Source organism: Hylaeus volcanicus, chromosome 3, assembly GCF_026283585.1.
Source record: "Hylaeus volcanicus isolate JK05 chromosome 3, UHH_iyHylVolc1.0_haploid, whole genome shotgun sequence".
Classification (NCBI taxonomy): domain Eukaryota; kingdom Metazoa; phylum Arthropoda; class Insecta; order Hymenoptera; family Colletidae; genus Hylaeus; species Hylaeus volcanicus.
Genome location: NC_071978.1, coordinates 29,773,239 through 29,798,340, shown reverse-complemented (window position 1 = coordinate 29,798,340; position 25,102 = coordinate 29,773,239). Strand labels below are relative to the sequence as shown.

General features: G+C 44.5%; 5 protein-coding genes across 13 annotated transcripts in view; 2 read left to right on the top strand and 3 right to left on the bottom strand.

Moving 5' to 3' along the window:
* LOC128874216 (CREB-regulated transcription coactivator 1-like) overlaps positions 1–1,292 on the bottom strand; it is a 40,459-nt gene extending 39,167 nt beyond the window's left edge. For 6 of the 9 annotated variants that reach the window (XM_054118717.1, XM_054118713.1, XM_054118712.1 and 3 more), the window contains exons 1-2: positions 787–994; positions 198–717 (exon numbers count right to left, since the gene is read on the bottom strand). Coding sequence is in view for 6 of the 9 variants with exons in the window: in XM_054118713.1 (XP_053974688.1) it covers positions 198–311 (114 nt within the window). In the remaining 3 variants the exon portion in view is untranslated. Of the gene's footprint in view, positions 1–183; positions 718–786; positions 995–1,177 lie in introns of those variants that run through there. The other 3 variants (XM_054118710.1, XM_054118718.1, XM_054118716.1) reach the window with 3 other exon arrangements.
* Positions 1,293–1,338: 46 nt separating this feature from the next.
* On the top strand, positions 1,339–4,265 carry LOC128874217 (mucosa-associated lymphoid tissue lymphoma translocation protein 1-like). The gene is made up of 11 exons (XM_054118719.1): positions 1,339–1,622; positions 1,697–1,860; positions 1,930–2,116; positions 2,175–2,439; positions 2,513–2,605; positions 2,683–2,908; positions 2,975–3,158; positions 3,226–3,440; positions 3,529–3,627; positions 3,709–3,977; positions 4,066–4,265. The coding sequence occupies exons 1-11, from the start codon at positions 1,486–1,488 to the stop codon at positions 4,168–4,170; spliced, it is 1,944 nt and encodes a 647-aa protein (XP_053974694.1). The 5' UTR covers positions 1,339–1,485; the 3' UTR covers positions 4,171–4,265.
* LOC128874224 (m-AAA protease-interacting protein 1, mitochondrial) lies at positions 4,164–5,976 on the bottom strand. The gene is made up of 4 exons (XM_054118733.1): positions 5,135–5,976; positions 4,799–5,000; positions 4,448–4,686; positions 4,164–4,376 (listed from the first exon to the last, which is right to left on the bottom strand). The coding sequence occupies exons 1-4, from the start codon at positions 5,471–5,473 to the stop codon at positions 4,350–4,352; spliced, it is 807 nt and encodes a 268-aa protein (XP_053974708.1). The 5' UTR covers positions 5,474–5,976; the 3' UTR covers positions 4,164–4,349.
* Positions 5,977–6,523: 547 nt separating this feature from the next.
* LOC128873888 (probable 39S ribosomal protein L24, mitochondrial) lies at positions 6,524–7,778 on the top strand. The gene is made up of 5 exons (XM_054117866.1): positions 6,524–6,735; positions 6,804–6,989; positions 7,058–7,260; positions 7,339–7,525; positions 7,590–7,778. Exons 1-5 carry the CDS (start codon positions 6,640–6,642, stop codon positions 7,674–7,676), a joined length of 759 nt encoding a protein of 252 aa, XP_053973841.1. The 5' UTR covers positions 6,524–6,639; the 3' UTR covers positions 7,677–7,778.
* Positions 7,779–7,829: 51 nt separating this feature from the next.
* LOC128873635 (uncharacterized) overlaps positions 7,830–25,102 on the bottom strand; it is a 42,275-nt gene continuing 25,002 nt past the window's right edge. Inside the window, exons 6-11 of the mRNA XM_054117334.1 lie at positions 22,753–22,827; positions 12,957–13,583; positions 11,945–12,879; positions 9,423–11,850; positions 9,171–9,326; positions 7,830–9,071 (exon numbers count right to left, since the gene is read on the bottom strand). Of these exons, the coding sequence (XP_053973309.1) occupies positions 8,902–9,071; positions 9,171–9,326; positions 9,423–11,850; positions 11,945–12,879; positions 12,957–13,583; positions 22,753–22,827 (4,391 nt within the window). The 3' untranslated portion in view covers positions 7,830–8,901. The remainder of the gene's footprint in view (positions 9,072–9,170; positions 9,327–9,422; positions 11,851–11,944; positions 12,880–12,956; positions 13,584–22,752; positions 22,828–25,102) is intronic.

Genomic DNA, 25,102 nt, shown 5'->3' with positions numbered 1-25,102 from the left:
AGAGAGAGAGAGAGAGAGAGAGAGAGAGAGAGAGAGAGAGAGAGAGAAGACATATACAGCCGACGGCAACCACGGCGCAACGAGGAGAGAGAGAGCACTCGTTGTTGTTTACGTTCTACATCCGAGCCGTGGAAAGTGCACAGAGAATACCACGACGTATCCCTCTCAATGGCAAAGACCTACTGGGATTTCCTTACTCTGCTTGTGACGTCCGAAACCTCTCGCATGATCGCCTCGAACGCCGCTCTCTCTTGCGCTTCCTTCTGTTTGTGCAGCGCGATCTTGTCACTGAATTTCCGTGGGTTCGCCATGATGGCTCGGGCACTAGATTTTCCCAACACTCGCGAGTTATCGTGCACCCACTACCGTGCGCGCCTCTACCCCCGCTCGCGCGTTGCCCTTTTTTCACCGATCGCACCAATAAGGGCTCGATAAATTACACACCACGTTCGAACCCGTAAGCTACTGCCTTCTGGATGGCACTGCCGATCACTGATACGCAAGATTATGCGGCGCAGCGCGCCACGCGCATCGCGCAGGAGCCGCTTTTCGCGGGCTCATTGGTTGCGATCATCCCCCACCACTCCGTCGCACCCGCAATAAGAACCAGACGACACTTTTCCGGGGTGTTCCGAAAAGCTAAGCTCTTTACCTCTGTTACAGACGTTCTGCTCACCAGATAATGCAGATTATTACCTGCCTATCGTTATAAAGTACCTATTCGAGCGAACAGAAATTAAATATTGTTTACTTTTTAGTATATAATGATCAAATTGTTCGTTGTACCTTTAACATCTTCTTTTCTCTGTCTAAATAATGCAAATTTATTTCCTAGTAATTTCTCTCGGGAACGTGGTCGAAGCATTACTTTCTATAGTTGCAAAACTTGGAATTATCGTAGTCGTTTGCAGAGTTAGCTTTAGCCATTGATCAAGGAGTCATTTGGAGGCATCGACCTACGAGCAGAATAAATAAATATTAGAGAAATCAGTTAATCACGTAATTTTTGTAAAAATTGAAATACTGATTAATATTAAAATAAAAGTACTGGAATGTTTGTTTAAATTTCATTATTTCGTTATCATAAAATTCCATTTAAATCACTATGACAAATGAAAATGTTAGATGGAGGAACGAGTGCTGTTAATTAGCGATACGTAGATTAACGTATACATACTTGAGAAAATCCTGGTCCTGTTATTTTCTACTTTGTTACTGTTTTTATGAACTTAGGTTTCTTCGAGTTGATCGTATGCTTCTTCTGTATCGATCGAGAAGGAAATAGATGGATGTATCATCTTTGCATAGTATGACAGAAAGCACTAGAATGTGTTCTTCATTTTCCTTGTAGAAGTCAAGAAAAGTTTAGATATGAGGAGAAAATTTCTTCATTCTTTTTATATTCAATTTCTTTAAGAAATATTCTATTTCAACAGTTTTTTTATTATAAACACAATCAAAATTTGAAATGCGACGGTAATAAAAATGTCAAAATTCGATGAAAATACGTATATCGAATGTTTACCAACAAATTTATATAATGAATTGGTTAATGCATTGGACAAAGATGCAGCTTGGATAACGTTAGCAACTTATGTTGCTGAACAACTTCAATATCCATGGTAATAAAGAAAATAGCAATAAAGCAAAGCATAATTATTCATTTCTAATTCTATTTCAACAAATTGGGGTACAGCTCATCATGGATACAATCTTTAAAAGAAGGAAAACAACCACATGATTCCCCAGGGCAAAGGCTGCTCTTTGAATTAAATATTAAAATGTGTACCATAGAAATCTTGCGTACATTGCTGGATGATTGCGGATTGTATAAGATTCTTTCCATCATATCTGACCCAGGTACAATATCTGACACAGGTATCGATTCTGTATTTAATAAATTTACCATTGTAATTATAATGTTTTTAGAACCTCTGAAAATTATTGAACATCCTATAGAAAAATTACAAACAGATAATATAAAAATATCATTTGGGCATCATCTACATTTGTGTTGTAAAGCAGTAGGAATGCCACCACCAAGTTACATATGGTATCACAATAATAGGGAATTGCAAGATTCTTCATCTAGCGAATTCAGTATTATTATTAATAGGTACGATGTCTAAATATCATTAACCATTAGCATTTAACTTATTCCCAATCTTCCACAGTACATCTCAAGCAGGAGAATATAAATGTAAAGTACTCCAAGTTAAATATGATGGAATTCTTCTATCTACTTTAATTTCAAAAGCAGTAACTGTACAAATTTGTCCCTTACCTGTTACGATAGAAGAACAACCACAGCCAATTTTGGAAATTAAAAATGGAGAAAGCTTTACAATTAGCTGTAAAGCCAATGGCTATCCTGAACCATGTTACCAATGGTTTCATGATAATACTAAATTAGAAGGTGAAAGTTCTAATACATTACACGTGAGTAAAGTACTATCTAATATTATTTTTCCTATGTTACCCAATGTTGTCTTTATATTACTCATGATTTCAGATAAAACAATTTAGTTCAAAACATGAAGGGAGATACTATTGTTATATTTACAATAATGTCAGCGAAGTTTATACCCAAAGAACTTGTGTGATGGTAATAATAAATCTGTAACCATATTTCTTTTTTTCATTTTATGATTACATATTAATTTTTTTGTTGTTATTTGATAGATGGATCTTCCGAGGTTAAAAGCAGTTGCAAAAATAGCTTTAATTATAGCAAACGGAGAGTATGATTGCCATGAGTGTCTTCCAACTCCTAAAAATGATGCTGCCTATATCGGTACTCTTCTTAAAGAAATAGGATTTGAAGTAATCTGTCTCTTAAATTTGTCGATTACCCAAATGAAAACTGTGATCAAATTATTTAGCAAAGCCCTAGTGGAAGGTGTATATGGTGAGACATAAGAAAATACCAATACCAAGATTTTAAGATATAAAAAATAAATCTTCTTTTACGTAGGTTTATTTTATTTTGCTGGACATGGTTTTAAGATGCAAGAAAACTATATGCTTGCTGTAGATGCTCCAAAAGCATATTTGAGAAAAGATGCCATATGCGAAAGCGAACTATTGGCTGCATTCCTCGAAAACGAACCCGAGCTCTTAATTATTATTCTAGACATGTGTCAAACTTTACCTTTGAAGCAAGTTTTTCATTATTTTTTCTTATCATTTTTTTATCTTCGTATTTAATACACTATATATTTGCAGAGAATTTAATCCTGAAATTTTTAATGAAGTGCCTACAGTCAATGAATATAAAAGCAAGAAAAATCTTCGAAATTTAGTTCAAGCATATTCTACATCTGGTCATCGACCTAGTTATGAAAGAGAAAATAGTAAATACGGCTTATATATGACGCACCTCAGTAAATATATTAATAAAGATATATCAATTACAAAATTATTTGAAGCAGTAGGGAAGTGTAAGTTGTTAAATTTATATATTGTTCATGTACGTTTTATTACATTGACATGAACATTACATTTTTTTGGTTCAATTTACGTTTTCAGCAATTGATAGTTGTTTTAAAGGCAAGGAACGCAATCAAATTCCAATGTTTGCTTTGTCTATTACAAAACCATTTCGTCTTACCGATGCTACTTATAAAAGTAACTTAATTTTTATTTATCTCATATGTAAATGTTTGTTAGTGTTTCAGTTACTACTTTAAAAGAATTAATATGTTACAGAAAGTCTTCCAGCTCCCATCAATTACTTGAATGAACTTGTATCATTCTCAACAAAAACATTTGACATAACCTTCAAGCAAGCAAATATATGCACTAAAGTTATCATATCATTACTCATGGAACCTTATTTAAATTTAATAAAGGTGAAACTACCCAATTTGCAAAATGTAGAAATCAACTTCTTTAATTCTGTTCCTACAAAACGAAATAATTTATATCAAAAACAACACAAGAAAGAGTGTTGGATTCACAACCCTCAAATCAATGATGTGTGTATTTTTCCTGTTTTAAAATAATTGTACAATTATCAAATATTATACGATTATAAATTGTGTTGTAATTCGAAATCTATTTCAGGGGCCACTAGTTATTTCTGTATCTAAAAATGGAACTCCTATTGGTGCAACATTATTACATGTACAAGATCACATGCCCTCTTTACTAAAAGTATTAAATTCTTGAATATACATATTCATATTTTTATTATATAGTTCTTATAAAAGAAAACAACATACATAACTGGATGTGACATGGAAAATGCAAAGAAATGAAATATTTACATTTGTTTAATTCATACTTGTGTTTAACTTTCCATATTGTATGCCATCATGGAAGTGGACTACCCAAAAATATCCTCTTGCTTAAACATTCGTTCCACGAAATATTTTCTGTATGAAATATAAGAAAATTGTATAATCATTATATATTATAAATTTTCTTCAATTATAATTCTGCTTACAGGTGCAAAATGATCTGCTACAGGTGTAAAATGATTTGCTATAGATATAATCCAATCTCTACCTATACCATTCACGTAATTTCTTTCAAATGTATAATTGCAAATAATGATAGATCTTTGGTTTAAATTTTTAACCATCTGCTCAAATACATTCTGATCTTTCAGTGAATCGTCTTCAGGCATGCTTACAGATTTAGTGTAATAAGCAAGTTTTGATATTTCAACAGTATAATTATTATCTGGAATAAACTTGTATAACATTAAAGGACTTAGAGAAAGAGAAGACTATTATTAATTGAAAGTAAAGATTTATAAAAATAATGTTTACACTTAATGTTTTTCTACAAATACCTTCAGTTTCACTCTTCTTGATACTCATATCAATAGGACCAATTGTACGAATACAGTTTTCCGATATAGTAATTAGACTTCGTTGTTCTTCTGTCAGACGACTAACACTCTGCTTTAATATTTCTATTGTCTTGTCTTCTACAAGGCCATTTAGTTGTTCATACTGTTGAGCAGCTAACAAACGGGACACTAATTGTATTGCCTAAAATCAATTTTTAATTGGATTTTCATCTAATCCATCAATTTTATATTGCAGTATAAATCTATTTGAACTTAGGAATATTATTTATAACTGTTTCGAGCTACTTTTTATTCTTAAAAAAATAATTATCGTACATGCAGAGCTCCATTCGTGAACTCTTCGAGATTAAACTCTTTATCAAGAGTAAACGAAAATGCGAAACTAGAAGCCCACACTTTTAACCAAGAAAAGATAGTAGGATATAAAACTAGTGGAACATCCATTAGCGGTGGTAAATATATTTTTTCTTCAGGCGCAGTGTTGAATGACCGGTGATGTACTGTAAGACTTGGATTTATTGTGCTCGTACATTTCAATTCTGTCCAATAATGAGTTAATTTATTTTTAATTTGACTCCTATTACACACAAGAAAGGTCGAAAAATTTCGCATTTGCATGCGAAATGCACATTTCTTAAATACCGAAAACAACATTTTATATCAGTTTAAATTTCATTTCAATACTAACAAAGTGCGGCACACAGAGGTTCACCTAACCTATACAAGTCGGAAAACTAATAATACGGTTCTTTTTTAGTAACGATACATAAGACTCATTAAACGTCAGAGTAGCACAATCAGATAGTTTAATAAGCTTATAATATTATATTTTATATTTACGTATGAATTTAATGTTATATTTTTTATAAATAGCGCCCTTGAAACATCGTAGATAATATGATCGTAGGATGATGTAAAATTATCCGAACGATCTCAGAGTACTCTTACAGAGGCGAAACTCTGGGCCAGAGTCTCTGGCGTTTTTCAGATACCGATTTTGAGTATGCGTTTTTAGCCAAAAGTTTCAACGAGAACTTTTCATGTATAAAACTATGGAGGGTAAGAATATATAAAACCATCCTGTGGTTGCATTTATATTGTGCCATTCAATTATACTAATTAGTAATTACTAATACTGGAACTCTGTCTAGGCAAGTTCTAGCCGGTCCCGGTCTTGTTGTACAGTCCCTTCTAAAGATGAAGTAATGTAAATATTAACTTTTAATTATGACGGTACACGATGGGTTTTAGTAGCGCCATCGGTGGGAAAACGCTCAAGTTTGTAGTAAAAATAATTTCTGCCGTTTCTGTAAGATGACGCCACTAATATATTTTAATAAATTATTCTTTATTTTGCCTAAATACATAAATAATGCGATTCTTTGCTTTGTAACACTACAATATACTATTTCAATGTATTGCAATGAAACATTTATCTGTTTTTACATATGTAATTATCGACCCTTTAGTTAACAGCGCCATCTTATAAAAACGATGGGAACTTTTTTCACTACAAACTTGGGCATTTTCCCACCGATGGCGCTACTAATTGTAAATCACTCACCATCTAGCAGCAACAGTAGGAACTATTTTCACTACAAACTTGGGCGTTTTCCCATCGATGGCAGCACTGGTAATGAATCATACATACATACAAATCCCACTATGTGGGGCACTGATATTGTATACATATGTATACATATCAGTGGTGTGTGGGTGCGGTGTGCCGATCAATGCCGATTACTCTCAACACTCGACACGAGTGAACTCGTTACATGAGTAACTTTTGTTATTTTAATCTCAACGTATAATTGGAAACAATGAAATTCACAACTGCGTTATTCACAAGGATGGCCTATTGGTCTAAAAAATATTCGAATTTACCGGATAGTTACATAGACCGTGTCACCGAACAAGTACGAAAATTTAGCTTGAGCGCATCACGATTGTTCATATTTTGTATTTACGTTTCATTTTACATTAGGTGTACTGGAGGACGCCTCGTGGGAAACCACAATATTTGCCACGTACAATAAAACGTGATAAACTTTATTTTTCCATTCATCGACCATGGACAGACGGTTTTCAAATGGATAACAAACCCTACAATAACAAACAATTTATTCACGTCGAACCCATTAAAGATTGGAGTTTTTTTCGCGGAGATCGTGTATGTTGTGTTTGATCGTATTTTTGTACAATGAATTGTTTTGCACTGTTAGTATGTCGTCTTTTTAGGTAGAAGTATTAGTTGGTGTTGATAAAGGGAAACAAGGATTTGTAAGAGATATCATACAAGAGAGAAATTGGATTATCGTCGAAGGACTTAATACTAAATTAGTGTGCGTGGGCAAAACTAAAACCTTCCCTGGTATTTATTCTCGTCAGGAACAGCCTCTGTTGGTACCTTCTCAAGTTCAATTGGTGGATCCTTTTGACCTGTAAGTACAACATAAGTATTATGGAAGAAAATAAATGTATTACATATGCACACATGTATGTGCATTTCTATATTTTAGAAAAGGTACCCAAATGGAATGGCGATACACAAGCGAAGGTGATTACGTGCGAGTTTCTTGTAGAACCGGTAGAATAATTCCAATGCCTGATTCGGCGAAGGAAACAGTAGATTATAAATCCCCCGAAATATACAAAGAACAAGCTAAGGACACTCTGGCAGATGACGTGAAGGAGATAACATTTGAGGTAGGTAAATGGTCATATAATCCATAATGGACAATTATTATATTTCTACTTTATCTATATCCAGGTTAAATTGAAAACGTTTGAAATGGATATTATGGATAAGATGGGTATTAAAGAGGATCGCGTGCCAAAGAAATATTTTTGGTATTGATTTCCTATGGTAATTTCCTTAGGTTCATAAATGTTTGTATCATATAAGCAAAATCTTTGTTGAATTTATACAAATAAATGGTTAACTCCACCTACCTTGAAAGTTACTTGAAAAAATATTTTAAGGGCTTTTAAAAAAACAATTACACAACAATTTCTCTGCAGTTCGATTGCATGATTTATTATCGAGAAAAGTACATTGCAGCGTTTTCTATTCATGAATCGTGTATAGAAAATATGTAGGGGGAAGAGAAGCATACGCAACATTAATGAATCAAGCGATTAATCGAATATTTCGTAAATATCTATATTAGATTAAAATATTTTGTTATTGTGGATTGTTTTTTATTTTTATTAACGCTTGTTAGTTTTATTATTAACACACATACATATCACAGCACGATTTTTAACAAACGCAAATCTAGAAACGAATGTCAGTCTATATTTAAATACTCCAGTAACGTAATGCGTTATATTAACATTTCTCTTTTTTTTTTTTTTTTTTGTATATTACAAACGACATTTTTCTAGATTCATCGTATCTCGAATTTTTGCACATTCTTATTTACAAATCTTATTCTTCGTTTGCGTCATCAATTTTTGCGTAGACACAAAATTGCAAGACTGAAGCGTGTCGATTTACACGCTCGTTTATTTCTTCGTTACTTCATTACAGCAGATAGTAATACTAGGTAATTAGGACAAGCGCTCCTCCTTTCACTATAATTAAATGTATCGAAAACAATGCTAGAATGTATAAATTCCAGTCGATTGTAGGGTACCGCAACAAAGTAAGAAAGAAGAAGAAAAAAGATCTCCCTGATAACCGGGAATCCAAACAATTATTCAACAACATTACCTCATTACATAAGCACGATATGCAAATCCTAAGTAGGATTTCAACAAAATATTCGTTATTCTTTAAAAGTAAGAAAAGACGAACTAAATATTAGCGATAGAACGTAATTTCAAAGACGAGATTCGCTAAATGATCATCGATACAATTACATATTGTATCGTTCCATCATTTTAGCAAGGGAAGTAATTATTACAAATACGTTACGACCGTCAGGTTCGTACGTCGTTCCATGCAATTTGTAGCATTTCGGTGTAATATATTTAAAAATTCGTTTGTTCGTTAATTACTGGTCGTGCACATCTGTAGTCGTATTCTATCGTGGGCTCGGTGATTTTCGCACGACACTTTTACTTTAATTGACTACCGTTCACGATGATTTGGTGGCAGGGTGCCTGACTAGGAGGTTTACTTCGCCATCGTGTAATTTCTTCATGAGGGACCATGCTTCGATCCTTGACATTCGTGTTACATCGTTACCGTTCACTTCTAATAATTGGTCCCCTGCTTTCAAGGCACCTGTCTTTTCGGCAGCACCTCCTGTATCGGATAAAAAGATTATTATTACCGAATGAAAATTTCTTATCGCTTAGTTGGCTTACTATTGTCGATATCGCTTAAGCTTTCGATACAACGTACCGGTAAATATTTTCTTAATCATCAACGGCCTGTCTCCGAGGGGGCTGTCTCTGCCGCCTTCGAGACTAAATCCCAAACCAGCCCCGTCTTTGTAAACCGCTACGACCGAGGGCGGCCCCCAAGCAGTATCCTCCGCGATACCGTTCGTCTCGAATCCTGCGAACAAAGAGCACAACCCTTCAATTGTCGCGAACGAACGTTCGATTCGATCGGTAGTCCCGAAACGATCCTCTATCGAGTAAAAGTGGTCACCTTCGATGATAGTTTCAACGCTGGCAGTTCGTGACCTCAACTTGTTGCACCCGTCCTCGGTTCTCGCTCGAGAAACGACCAAAACCACTTCCGATCTAGGCTGCTTGAGCACCGTCAAACTCTCTCTGTGCGTAAGACCGCGCGTGCTTCTTCCGTTTATACTCAAAATCCTGTCTCCTCGTTGCACGCGGCCATCCTTGTCCGCTATAGAATGCGCCAACACTCGATGAACCGTAATTTCCTTGACCTCGCAATCCGCACCCCCGGCTAAAGTGATTCCAACGCTGCCCGTAGGGTTCTCCTTGTGAAGCAGCACAACGATCACGTCGTGAGCGCCCCGAGCTTCTTCGAGGCTCGCCTCTTCCACCAGTTGAGCCAACTCTTGCTGGGAGATCAGGCTCGTGCTACTGGCCAACGAGCTGATGCTGCCGAATTGCTCGCTGCAACATCTATCCGTGTCCACGTCCGTTCCTATCGGGGACAGGTTCTCGTCGACGCTGCTGTCGAGGCTCGGGAATCTGTTATGACCCGTACCAGGATTCAGATGTTGCCCGGACGAACAGTTCACCTCCGTCTTTTCCAGAGCCTTCTTCATGTCCGTCACGCTGGCGCTCCTTCGACCAAGGTTTCTCGTAGTTGGAATCTTCGACACCATTTTCGATTTTTCCGTCTCCGCCGTTTCGTCGCCGCTATCGACGCATCTCGGCTTCCCCAACGTTGGTATCTTCGATACGAACGGCTTGTCCTCGTTCCAAGATTCGTTCGAAGTCGAACTTCGCCTGGCGTATCGAGAGTCCCTCGACTCCCACGTAGGTCTGCTTTGGGTAACAGACGAAACAGGGGTTTTCTCTGGTCGCGCCTCGACGCTCTGAGCACGCGACAACTTCACGTCTCCCTTCGCGTTAAGGATGTCCTCCAAGCTCATTTGGCTCTTTGACCTCCCGAAGGTACCCTCGTCCACGTGTATAGCCGATCTGGATCTGCTCTTGGTCGTGAGGATCGTTAGGAGGTCGTTCTGGTCTTCGGTGGACCTTTTCGATTGCATGCTCGGGCTGATCGGGTTATTCCTATTCGTTGGCGGTAGATCGATCGCGTCGAGTTGCTGTTCCTCCACCTTAGACGACTTGGCGGTCTTCGGTGTTTTATTCGCAGAGGCAACGTTCGTGTCTTGAGATTTCTTTTCGACCTTACCGGCCGCTTTTATTTCCGCGGATCTGGCTAGAGCCTTTGCCTCTGTGCGTACCCACATCTTGAGATCGTTCGAGGGTTCCAACATCTCGGACTTGGGGGGTCGAACAACGGGAGGCGGCATACTTCTCTTCGGGGGTAGCTTGGGTTCTTCCTCCTTTCGAAAAGAGTCGTTCTCGGCGAACGTATCCGTCACCTCTATGTAAGCGATCTTGACGTTCTGCGAGCTCGGAACCGTGCCCTTAACGCGATTCTTTCGATGAACGTCGTCACCGTTCTCGGCGACGGTCGAACGTCGTTCGTCGTCGGCGAACTTCCGTTGAATCAACGGCGATCCGTTGAGATCCCTTCCACTTCGACATCTGGCGCTTGCCAAGATGTTCTTGCGATTTATGGCCTCCACGCTCTGGGGCTTCAGCACCCTTCTGGATAGAGACTCTGCACTCGCTTGGGAACCGGATGTCAGAGTCGAAGAGGTGCTGCAGTTGGTCTCGGTGCTGTTGGACCGTTTCAGTTGTCTCTGAGGTATCTGCGAGTTTCTCGCGTTCGACTCGATCGGTTGCGGCGACCTCGGATCCGAACCGCTGCTACTGGACGACGATCTCTCGGATACGAACGTTCTTTCGGCGAGGATGCTCGACCTGGTGTACTCCACCGCGCCGGACTCTCTACCGTATGTTCTAGTTGGACTGTCCATGATAAGATTTCGGTGCCGATAATTCGTCTCCGTGGAGACGTAAGATCGTTCGGACGAGACGGTGGATCGTTCCGACGGAACCGGCGACATGGGAGGACTGAAGCCACGGGAGATGCTGCTTCGCGAACTGCTCACCGCCGAATCGTTATCCGAGTCATCGTAATCCACGCGCGACTTTCTCTGGATAGTTTTCGGTCTATCGCGCGGTCCCTCGGGCGAACTGGCCGTCGACGCGTACTCGAAGCTGTAGTCGCTTCTCGTCGGGCTGCAGATGCTCTCCAAACTTTTTGGCGGCTCGGAAGACATCGTCGTCGTCGACGCTTGCGGGGATTTCACTATGCTGCCGTTTACGGACGAGTTCGTCGAGGAAGAGCCGTAAACCGCGAGGCTTTTCCTTTTGAAGGCCGGAGAGTACTTGGAGTGTATCTGAGGGGCTGGCATCTTGAAGGACGCCGTGGCTTTCAGAGGGACGCTCGCTGTGCTGGCGTTGCTCGCCAGAGAACTCTGGGAACCCCACTTATCCTGTATGTTGGCTTTCGGTAGCTACAACAACAACAAAAAGAGGATAGAATACTCTTACCAATTTGTACGTGGACTGCTTCGCGTATATTATTCTCAAGGATAGGAACACGGTTACCTGATGCAGCAAGATGGAATCTCGCGACTTGATCTCGGGCAGATCGACGATGGGCGCGTCAATAGGTATGGCTTCCTTCTCCGGAATGACCAAACCCCTTAGCTTCGATATCGACTTCCTCCTTTGCTCGATCAGCTGGTTCAGACTGGTCCTCCTGATGTCCTCGCTGGGTTTTCTGAACGTGGACGCCAAAGAGTTCGTCCTGGCGATCTGCGAGCTGGTCGAGAGCTCGTTCGGCGAAGAGATTCGATCCTGGCCGTAAGGCGTCGACCCGGAGAAACTCGTGGCACGAGACAACATCGCCGCGGCGGGTTTCAGTGGCACGCTCGAAGAATTCTGATTGTTCCCGAAGCACGGTGTCGCGACGTTGTTCCGAGGACTGTTGGGCGGTGTTGTATTCGAAGCGTAACTCTTCACCGACGACTTAGATATCGATGATATCTCGAACGTGCTTATCAACGACATAGGCGTCACCGGCTTCGGCGGAACGACAGGAAACGTTTTCGAAACGTGAATGGTCGGCGAGGCGAACGACGGACTCCGAGGCACGCTGGGCGATCTTTGCCCGTACTTTCTCTCTTGGCCGACGTTTCTGCCGGAGTCGGTTAGATCCAAGGAACTTTGAGTTCTGTCCGCGAAGAAGGCGGCTCTCTCCTTTTGTCCCGGGCTCTTCTCGTCGCTGCAAACGTCCTCCGTGGACTTGTACTTGGACAACCTTCTGACGTTGTTAGTCGCGGGTGGCACCGTCATCGTATTCGGAAACAGAGGGCTCTCCAGGCTGCTCTGCGACGAGAACATGGCGATCTTGTCCCTCACGGACCTCTCGGATCTGTCGTCCTGTCTCCAGAGTTCGCCGTTTAACGAGAACTTTTTTTGCGGCGACTCCACTGGCACGTTTCTCGCGTACAAGCCGATCGTCTCCATCTTGGGCGGGCCTGGTGAAAACGAAACGATGTTAGATGCGTCGACAGAAAAGTGTATTTTCCTACTCTAGACCGCGAGCGAACGTTACCTGTCAGTGGCAAAGGCGGCGGGATCTCCGGAGCTTCTTTCTCGGCGTGATCGCGAACCTCCTCGATAACCGATGAGTCTTTGTGATAGTACCCGGTGATTTCGATCTTCTTCTCCGACAGCATGACGTTACCGTTACCCTGGTTCCCGTAGCTGGAGTAGTTGGTCACGGACACGGCTTTTTTAACGAAGTCGTCCGCGATATAAGGTTTGGCATCGTCGACGCGGAACTCTCGAGTCGAGACGTTCGTGTCCTGGCACACGGACTCGACGCCCGTCTTGCCGTTTATCTCGATGCTCGGCAGACCAACCTTGCTCACCTCCTGACAGACGTTCTCGACGTTCGTCCGGCTGACCCTGTTGTCCGCCACGATTATACTCCCCGCGCTGACCACGTTGCTCTCGATCAGCTTGAAGTTCTCGTTGCCAACGAACGAATCGTTCTCGCTGCAGACGAGGCCGCCGTTCGCGGCGATAGTCGACGCAGCGGTAGCCGTCGTCGATGCCGTCACGAATCGGTACTGCTGGCTGTTGCCGCCAAATTCTTGGTACGCTGCTGGAAATTCGTCCCCATCCGGGGGCAGGCGTTGACCGCCTCCGCAGTTGTCCATTCTACCATTTACCGTCCCTGAAAACATACCAGAAATCAACGTCAGCGATCGCTGAATTCAACGATCACCGTTTCAACCGAAGAACGGGACATGCGTTAAAAATATAATTGGCCGATTGAAATAAGTAAACGAATAAATACGCGAACCAACTCTCCGAAACGTGTTTGCGATAGACACGTGCGGATGGATCGCGTGTTTATAGTCGAGGATTAGCGAAGATCAGCGGTACTCGAACGCAGGAATCTGTTTTATTTATAGATAATCCGAGCGATCAGGTGATCGCTCGAACCGGTCGATTTCCATTCGACCTGATCGAATTCGGAGCTCGTGCGTGTAGAACCGATGAATTCACGCTCGCGTGCACTCGTCGGCTCGATGTTGTAACTACTCCCGATACTACTTATCGTATTTTTCCGTATGCGAATAGTCTCGGATCCAGTTGCAACGTCGTTCCGTTGGAGAATTTCAAATACGTTACGAAGCATAGGATTACGACGAGAACGGAAAGGAGAACGTTTAATAGAATTTAGCATCCGATTGCGATAAGAGCAACCGGGAGATTTAAAAATACGAGACGTCGCATATTTCTTGTGCGTTGATTTCTAGTTTATCGCTTCCCGGGAGCGACCGGTGCGGTGAAACGCAAGAATTTCAATCTCAGCGAGAGAGGCCACGGAAATATTCCCATTTAGTTCAGCGCAGCTCTATCTTTGCGCGCCTTTATCGCCACGACTCGCGTTTTAGCGGCGTTTGGATCTTTAGAGTCTTGTCTAGCTTCGAAAGACGAGCACGAGTCGGGATAAAATCAAAAGGATTTTCTTTCTGAAAACTTTGGGTCTCGACGAGAGGCAAGGTCGACAACGAGAGTCGGTGTCCGCGAGAGAATCCGCAAGTATATCAGCGAGTTTACGCAATCGCGTTACTTTCACGCGCGTCGTCGGAGCGTTTACCGTCGAGTCCAGTCGAGCACGAGCCGTCCGCGAGGGAATCGCGACCCGCGAACAGCCCTCTCGCGGATCCGCGGATTTTTCGCGACTGGCCGCTCGAATCCAAGGATTTCTACATTCTAACGCGCGCACTCGTTGATAAAACTTGCACGCCCGTTATCTGCGCTCTTAGCGTGCGTGCCGGGCGACTCTTTGCGAAAACGCACGAACGGAATAATATTTTCGACTCGACCGACACTTTTCCTAGTTTTTCGGCTTTTACTTCCGTTCTATCCCCCAGACGATATCCCAACAATCCCCTAGGATAAGAAGAAGGAGAATGCTTGGCGAAATGTCGTTCGTTTCACGGTCGTATCGCTGCTCGCGTGCCACCTCTATCCGCCGCTAATAGAACGCGCGTCCCGCTATAACTTCTCTTCAACATTCTTGGTCGGCTGCTGTTCGATGGAGCTAATCGCCGATACACGTGCAAACGAGAGCGCTGTTCCCGTATCGCGATGCACCACGTGCCATCGGAAATTCCATTCACCGGCAGCGAAGAATCGCGGCAAGCGTATTATGTAATTCGTAGACGAACAGCGCCTACGAGTTTCCTGTTTCTACCAACGGCGTTCCGGCCATTTAACAGAAACAGAGGGCCTCGTATCGCTCGCGAAGTTACACGCTCGACTCGGTTTCCGCGTTCAACCGATTCCGTAGTCGATCGAAATTTCTATCGACGGCGAACGGTGACCGAGCTGTTCGCGTTACCACTTCGTCTCGTTAGAGTATATTTATCAAATTATCGAGCGTCTACGCCTAACGTTCCGCGCATAGCGACAGAAATCCGTGTTCCACTATGCGGAGAAAGCGCGTTAAAATCGGAAGGGGACAGGTCGGGTCCTTCCCTCGTTAGCGCACGACTCGGAGACGTTTTAATTTAACTAACAGCGCGTGTTTCGCATTCCAGCGTTGTACGCGCGCAAACGGACACTTGTCGCGTTTACGTGCAACGAGAACGTGTACTCGGACCGCTTGCTATCCCCGATATCGGTACAAATATGGTGCGATCGGTGGGACACGCTAGCGGTTTACGCCGAGCGAGTCGCGTCCCTCGACTCACGAGCACGCGCGTATCGCCGATTAGTAGCCTCTGCCGGCATTCGGCTAGGAATTTTAATCGGTTCGTCAGCGGCACGCGCGGGTCTCGAGCTCGTGGGTGGATCCCCTCGGGTAACGCCATTTCGAAACGACCACGAAAGCGTATTCCATTTTTCTAAAAAGAAACGTATAGAAATCCAGTCGAATTGTCAACACCCAGCAGAATCACCCACGAATTCGCTTCGATGCACTATTCCGAGGCCCATCAATCGACGGGAACAGGCTTCTCGTGACTTCGATCGTATAATCGACCGATCGACGAGTACGGACCTCGACTCCGTTGAAAAATCGAGCTTCCAGCGTCATGCTCCTAGGGTCAGGCTTCCTCGCGAGCAATCTCGTGGCGTAGACTACGGAGTCCAGTTTGCACGGTTCGGTTTCGAACAAGTCGCGGATATGCACCTGGTCCAAAGGTAGTATCGAAGGAAAAATGTCGAGTAATCGGTGAAGACGAATGACTGCTTATCGAATGTGGCGAATCACGATCGGAATTCGAATTATAAAACGAAATGTTTCGCATGCCCCTGAAAATGCAACTCTTGTAAAATTTTGCTCGTTCCTGACCTGGTCTCGCAAGTATTTCCCCAAACAGATTTGCACGACCGATCGCTCGAAGGGCTGAACGATCGGGAAGACCGTTTATGCGGTTCCTCGAACGGCGACTCGGAACTGTGACACGAAGAGGCTCATAGCGCGCGAGCGGCCCTGGAGAACCGATTCGGAGAAAAACGGAGACAACTCGAGCCCAAAGGGTACCGAAACGAAGGAGGAGAGGACTCGTTCTTACCGGTAAGAAGGCTCTCGTAAGACTGGACGACATTGCTCGTCGAGGCCAGCTTCCGCGGTTAGCACCGGCATCGAGCAGTTACGCGTTCGCACGAGAGAAGGGATAAAGCGGTGACCGTCGTTATCGTCGTCGTCGTCGTCGCTGCCGCTGCGACGCGTCGCGGACACGTTTTTGGTCTCCGGATCTCGGAATCGGTGTCCTCAGACCCTCACCGCTTATGAAATCTTGCTGGTCCCTCGAAAGGGGCTAGCTCGAACCGGCTGGAAAACTATGTCGCTGAGAAAAATATGTAGGTTACGATCTGTTTTATGGGCGATTCGGTAGAGAAACCAGTGTCCCCTTTCGATCCTGACGAAGCAGACTGCGTCGCGTTCGAATAAAGCGTAATTCTTCGATTCGAAGCAAATATTAAAGGCACGTTTTAAACTCTTCGCGAGAGTTGACTAACGTTTCTGGGCTCCATTGCTCGAAATATGACTGGAGCAGCCGTTCCAAGAAGCATAGTACACTCCGAAGAATGGAATGCGCAAAAGCACCGTCACTCGAAGGTTAAGAACTATTAATCGCGGAATGACGCGCGCTATCGTCGAACGTGTACTTTGCTGATTAATCGTCGACGCGTGTCAAACGTGCCAAGCCATGGCAGTTCTTGGTGTCGAATACTCGGATGAAAGGCCAGCCACGGTGCCGATCGGTGAGCGAGCAGGAAGTACTCGCCGGTCCATTATCCCTCGGCTGGATCTCTTAACCCGCCAGGTTATCGACAGAGATAGCTCTGATTGGATTTCGAGGTAAAATTTATGGCTCGAATCCGCGGTACGAGATACGAAAGATATTAGCGATCGAATTGGATTCGAAGGTCGTCGAGACGGTGTACGTTTTAAAGGAAACCGCAACGATCCGGCGTGGGTGGAGTTTACGACGAATCGGCATCGAATTTTTCAAGGATGACGCGTTATTTACGAAAATCATGACCTCGCAATTTCTTTTTCATCGTATTTTGAACGGTGCTCGCATGGTTGCCAGTGTATACGCTTTCTCCACCCATCGTAAGGAATTCACGAGAATTTAAGGAATTTCATTTGAGAAAATAATACTTTCAACTCCACGCGTAGGTCTCAAAGACGAAGATGTACATCCTTTCTATAAGTATAACGCCGAGTAGTAATTGGAGAGAAGAAAGAATTCGAGGACCGAACGTCTGTCGGTATCTGACGCGCCTATTCGAGCGCGATAACCGCGGTTACTTCAATTGCAACCGTAAATTACGTCATTATGAACGCGAAATTGCGTTTGTCGCAACGCTGAGCACGCTTTCTTTCCGAAAGAAGAATCCGTCGAGCGGGTGCCTAAAAGCCGGTTTGTCCTTGGCGCGAGAAGATTCGAATCGCGTTCCGCGAGTCGACGTGTCTCGAAAGTGTAGAACCTTGTACGCGAATCATTAATTGTTATTTTTATCTCTGCCGTCGGCGTTCCTTTGTCACGTCGACTCACGTCACCGCGACTTAGGAGACTTTGCGTCTACCGCCAGTGGAAATTTTGGTGATAGCAACGCTCGCGTACCGCTCCGTAACTCCGATGTTGCTCTCGAATTTATTAGCCGCTGGCTCGATCCCTCGATTTACATGATAAATAGCGGCTGTTTTATTTCGAAGATGAAATGACTCACTCCAACGAGGCACTTGGCAAATCATCGGCATTTTTACGCCAATGACGGTATCGTCGTTTTAAGGTATTTTAATCCGCGCGAATACTCGAAATTTATTATCTCTGCGCGTTTAAGGGGAGAAATAGGTTTAGGACTACGTTTGTTTAATGATTTGATGGAACTAAATTCCTCCCCCAATCAATATTGGATTTGTAGAAGTGTATAAACGAAAGAATTTTCTGCCATTCGCAATAAAATGATACGTTGAACAATGATATTACTCCGAATGTAAGTTCTCTTAAATTATATACATTCCTTTCTTGCTAAATAAATTCATGCAAATCGGCAAAAGAAGAAACATAGTCCGAAACCTATTTCCCCTTTTAAGATCGTTGAGTTTCCCAAGAGATTCGATTAGAACCGCTGAATTGAGGAGTCTGGACGGTGGCGTGGAAAAAGCAAGGTTTCGCGTCCTTAATTGCACAACAATTTCGAGCCTATTACACAGCCTGCGGCCTGTGATTTGTACATCGAAAAACCGATTGTCTTCTCCGGATACTTAGGCCTAGAAAAGTGGGACGCAACTTAATACGTCGAACCGCGTTGAAGGGTTAATATCACGTTGCGAACGGCCTCGGCCAACGTCTGGGCGTGCGTTTCGCCTATTACTCGGGAAATCGCTTGCCTACGAGCGTAATTTTAATTGAAGCGTTTTAATTGAAAGGCGTCTGCGACGCCGGCGAGTAATCGATCGATCCGTTCGATCGACGGAAAGTCGAGAAATCACGATCTCCGGCGTTGGCTCGTTTACCTCGAGCGCAAACAAAAACACGTTCCAGGGAAAGAGATACGGTATAAGAGACGATCGAGATAATCGTTTAGCCAGTGCATTGAAACGACATTGTTCGATAAGAAACTATACAAATTACGTTTCGCGTCGAATAAATCGCTGTACGGAGTTCTTATTTGTCGTGCACCATTCGAATGAAATTCTACCCAACCCTGAAACGCAAGACCTCCGCGTGGAAACTCATTCCAACCTGTGGTTATGTTATTTGTGTGTAATTCGTCGTTTAAACACCGGTCGTGACCCGTTCGAACGTCCGGCACCGAGGAACATTCGATAAGGGAGGCCGGTACTCGTTAGTCGACGTTGCGAAATCTCTTTTTGCCAGTCAATCTCACACTCTGATTCACGCGTTACATCACGAATCGCGGGCGGTCTCGCCATCTTTTCTACGGGTTTCGCGCTCGGGCACGCAGAGACGCGGTCGCGACGAAGAAAAGGATTCGAAAATACTGATTACGAGTATCGCGTTACTTTCAGCCTGTTCATCTCGAACGGCCATTCCTCGCGTTCGACTTCCGTTTCGACATCGATGGAAGAAGATTATTAAGGGTAAGGCTCGCCGGATGTCATTCGATAGCGTCAATCGATAGGATAGAAACGATTAAGCGCGCCAATTTTTATATTAAATCGAGTACCTAGATTGTAAAAGACTCGAAAGAACAGCTAAATACGTCGAAACATGTAACTCGCAATCAGATCCGAATCGATTAGATCAGTCCTAAACGACTGGTAATGGAAAAGCGATAAGCCGCGCAAAGGCCTTGGGAAGTAATTAAAACCGATTAAACTTAAGCAAGATTAAATTGGCGATGACAAGACGAATAAAGCTTGCTATACTTCTCGCGAAAAAAGAATGGTTTCGCAAATTTCATCGCATTATCGACGTCGCGGTAACTCTGTATTATATTTACTTTAGACGTGACTGTTCCGTCGGGGTCGTTTTATATCGTTTCTTACCGGCTGCAGCACAAATTGTCGGGAATACCCTGTGGCAGCGTTCAACGAATCGTGGTAGTCGTGCGGTATCTTGATCGCGAGATCAGCTGATCGAATGATTGTAATCGGTTCAGACAAGCATATATCTTGCAGCTGGCAGACGAAAGTATCGTCTAATCGGAAATTCGCGAAAGAATTGCGACGGGCATTGTCGGTGGAAAAAGATCGCGTCGACCAAAAGTCTGGTAATAAAACACGGTAACGGATCCGATGGCGAAATCAATGCCGATTCGGTGATGAATCGGGAAAGGTTGATTTCGTGGCAGTCGTCTCGGAGCCACGGTTCCTTCGTTCTATGCACGCCCAGTTCTCCAGCGATCGCACTGTTCCCACATTATTTTCTTCGCTCTGTACGCTGGGCGTTGACGCGTGGGTCAAAGGGCCGACGAGTTAACCTTTCGGGGACGGGGTATTTTTGGGTTATATTGCGCCGTATTGGACGCAGCAACGTCGCTATTTAAAAAAAAACATATAATATCATAAATCTAAAGAGATATATATGTAACGGAAAAGAGAAATGCAGTGTGTGCACTTAAAAATCAAAAATAAACATTGGTACAAAAAGTATTAATGCCAAGGATTCTATACGGTCTGGTACGGGAAGAGGTCCCCACGGGTTAACGCCAATCGCAGCAACGCTACCGATTGGACGTGGTACATAGATAGAAGCGCATCCGCATAACTTCACCTTCGCGTATACTTCGCTTCTTGTTTGACTCGTAAATCAAATTTCTACGCTAAAGCACGAGACGATAAAAGCTCGTGCATTCGCGAAGAGTTAACCCCGACCGGAGTGCAACGTTGTAACTTAGCCAGAGCGAAATTGTTCGACTCCGTGTCCAAACAATTTCCCGAAAGATGCATGCTCCCACTGTGTAGCAAAGCTGAGGTGATTTGTTGCGGGCGCCAGGGAGTACAGCGCTGCCTGCAGCAACGCTGTCGTCTCGGAACTCGAAGGATGCATCCGTGAGAGGTTTATCATATTTCCTTGTTAACGGACTAGTGCAAGTAAACTCGCGGAAATCTCGCGTCGGCCTATGAAATCCCTTTGTTACGCGACGTCGAGGTTTCGAGGCGGCGCAGAACTTTGAAAACAGGCTGCACCGGTGGCCGCAATTTTTACCGGTGCGCGTCGACTAGACAGGGAATATTCCATAGTCAGACATAAGATTCCAGAATGCGGAAACATCGGCATCGAAGCCGGCGGCGCGCGTCCCCGTACGTGCCTCGAGACTCCGATGACGCTGACTTCGCATGCTCTACTCGTGGGAGTGGCCCGCGAAACGAGTAGGAAGCAAATCACACCTCGGGAATCTTATCCAATTAATTTTTTTTTACCGGGGAAACTGGTGTCGGCCAGGTTCGCCGCAACCGCGCGAAAAGAACCAATGACGTATCGAACCGATGGAAACGATACAAACTTAGCGAACAACGCGTCTCGATATAGCTACGAGGTTCGACTGCTGGGATTGCTCGCTTTTTGTTTGTTGACGGTACGACTACTAGAAGCATAATCTTGTTAAAAGGACTCCGAATCCGGGATCTATATTCCGCGCACGGAAGACCTAACGAGGAGGACGGAATTTTAAAACCTGGAAGTCGCTTAAAGTCGTCGGAATGTCGGTTAAGACATCATACCGTGTGTTTTTTCAATAGAAACGCGCGGAATATTAACTTTCGATACAGACTATCGCGGCGAAACAATACGTTATCCAGATTGTTCGATGACGATTTCGATCGGTGACATCAGTCTCAACGCGTCGAGTGTCGTTTCTTATCGTTTAAATTAACAATACGACTTATCGGACTGTTCTCATCGGTTCACCCATAATTGTACATGTAACGGATAAGAGAACGAAAGAAAACCTGCAATGACTAATTGTCCATCGAACGAACAGAACTCGCGGACTCGGTTATTTAATCTGTACAAGTCGTTGGATCAAAGATACTTTTGGGGATGACAAGAAAAATCGAAATTTTCGCTTACGGTCGAAGAATCGCGCGAGGCGGATCTTTTCCGTTCCCTCGGGAACGAAATCTCGCCGTAGGAAATACGCGCGGTACGAGAATCGTGACTGCAACGTCTGAAAGATAGTTCGCGTCCCTTGTTCGCTCTCGTCCGTGTATCTCGACACGAGGCGTTCATTACCGGGTCGGAACGGGCTGGAACGGGCTCGTGACACGTCACGAGTATCTCAATGTGAAGTTCGCAACACGATCGAGGGCGAATTCTTGCGGACTTTCACCGCCGACCGAAGGACGGGCCATCGGCGTCGTCGTAAACCAGCGAGCATTTGCGGCTTAGCGCCATTGTTGGGCCCGCGGAGCGATTGTCGGTCACGCCGAGTCGACGTTCTCGCCATGCTTTTAAAAAAAATTCATTCCAATCGGTTTCTTTTGTAAGAAGACACGCGGTTCCGAGAACGGAATGCCACGCGAGAGTGCCTCGAAAGTTTAGACACACGATTCACGGCATTCGCTTTTCAACCGTGCGAGCTGAATAGAAGTCTCGGAGCGCGGTCCGAGGATCGGGCGTATCGAGACTCGACGTTCGAATCCTGTACGATCGCATACTTTGAATCAGCGTTGCCAGCCATAGCGGATTTTAGCGTCGTGTGCGACACGGAGCCAACGAGCATAGAATGTCCAAAATGTGATGGAATTTTGTGTTTACCCTCAAATATTGAGCCAAACACCCAAAAGGATCTCGTACGCCCATATTTCTATGACCATCGAATTCGGTGTACATTCCGAAAACTCTGACAGTACTGCGTCGAATATACCACCACCGCTCCACTTCTTGTTTCTTATCGCTTACCTTCGTTGAGATTTTCAGCGGCAACCTCGGAGATGTTCGCGGTTCCGGTGGCGTTGTCTACCTCGTCATTCCGTGCTGCAACAAAGAGAAAAGAAACTAATGAAGGTTGTGCCTTTGCTAAATCCGTGGACGTAAAATGAAAATCGAAGAGTGCGCGTGGAACCAAACAGTCGCTCCCCTCGTCTATAAGCCAAGTTTACGTTCCGTCCTTGTACGCCTGTGTCTACGGCCGAACGTTTCCACGAGCTTTCCAGCGCCGCGATTGCGAGTGACAGGCGAGACGATTGTAACGTTTCAATTAAGAAAAATTACTCGGGAGGCGGTCGCGAAATAAGAAACGCGCGTACACAGAAGGAGTCCAGTGATAATGAGTCGAGGTAATAGCTTCTGGCTAGTGGACACAGCTGCACGGTTGACTTCGGTTGACCTGTCGCTTATTAAACATCCAGAGATGCGCGCGGAGAATCCGCGAGACACACGACCGCGCGTCGTACGAGCGTGTACCGACGCGATTAACGCTACCGACGAGGTTTCTGTTTTCCTGCGTGTACGGAGCACCGGCCGGTTTCCGTATGCAGAACACCATTACATTCATTCAGCAATAAGCGAAATACGCGGAACGCTAAACAGGCTACGGGGACTCGACTGGTCTCCGTCTCTCTTTATCTTTCGTGCTTGTTCCTTGCGACCTTGATCGCTTAACGAATGTTGCCCGTACAGATCCATATCTCGAGTACACGCCGCGTTCAGCGTGCTCCCTCTCCAACGCTAAGAAACCTTTGAACTCGCTCGGCATTAATTAATACTCGGCGGTGGGTTCTCTTGTTTTGAAACGGTCGGATGGAAAAATGGATTTAATTGCTGTAATTTGCGACGGTGCCGCAAATAGATTCGGAAAATTACGGCTGTCTAGTTTCTGGGGGTCTAGCTGGAATTGCGTGCCGGATTGAAAAGGTCTTTTACGCTTGACTCGAAATTCAAAGTTGGTCGCGTACAAAGCGCAAACTGCCTGGGGCTGTTCTTCGACTCTGGCAGATCCTGACTTTTCGTTTCTGAACTAGCGGCGGATAAAGAGGCGCGAGATCTCGAGAAACGGTCAATGGAATTAGCCGAGGCTGCGAAACGAAGAACGGGTAGAATTTTCGTCGGTGGTAGAGGACGGTCGCCGCATTCTTCGACAACGAATGCTTTCGCGGAGCAAGCAGATCAAGGCGAGCGATATCGGCTGCTTTACGAGTTCTTGCGGTGCATCGTAAACCCCTGATGGCGCGCCGCGGTACGCTTAAACGCGCGATGATCGACGCGAACGCGTGGCTTAATCGACCGTTAAAATTCTATGTCCGTTTCAATTTTACGGACCGTTTAGTCGGAAGCGACGAGAGACCGCGGTCCTGCGCGAATTCGTAAAAATTCGCTCCCTCGAGCCGAGCGTGTTTCGGAGGACGCATTTTTCGATGCGATCGAACTGGAAGAAACTCGACGAAAGGACCGGCCGGGAAGTTGACATTAAGGGCTTCGGGGTAGGGAACCAGCGGAAAAAGAGAGAACCAGCGGCGGAGCGACGAGCAGGAAGAGGATAGGTTGGCCAGAAGAGGAAATTCGAGCGAGATGGAGAGAGAAAGAGAGAATCGGGAGGTTAGGAGGGAGAGCCTGGAAGACGTGGAAAGAGAGAAAAGGGAGCAACGAAAAATAAGAAGAGTGGTTCTCCTCTCCGGTCTCTTAGGTTGGGAGCGGGTGGCCTTGAGCAGGTCATCACCTCCGGGTGCGGTGCTGATGCTGCCCGCGCTGGACCATCTTAACTTCTCTCTCTTCTTCTTGCTCCTTCGACCCGTCCTCTCCTCCTCCGGTCAACTCTTCTTCGCCAACCTTCTCTTCCCTTCTCTGCCCGATTCGTCTCTTCTTTCCTCTTTCCTCTTTCCCTTTCCTTTACACTTTTCCACGGACCTCCGCCGTGCACCGCGGAACAATCCGTCCGAGCTAACTCCGCTAGCGGGGACCGACCGGATTCACCAAGGGGACGACGTTCCTCGTCGTCGCACCGAGAACTCCACGACCAGAACGATCCCTTCGTTTCGTTCCCTTATTTCTTCTCTTGCACTGTATTTTCAATCAGAGATATTCCCTTTCCTCGCAACACGTCACATTTATGCTCCTACCTCGACAAAGAAGCTGCACCTCGATACGTTAATTTTTTTTACTTAAAAAACTCCGGACTCCCGTGTTGCGTGCGAGGTTCGGACGTCGCGCGAGCATATCCGGAGTCGTCGAACCTCGCAATTCGAAGCTTTCGGCGTCCAAGTCGTGTCGAAGTCGTTTAACCCCGCAAAGAGTCGTTTCAGCGACGCGATAA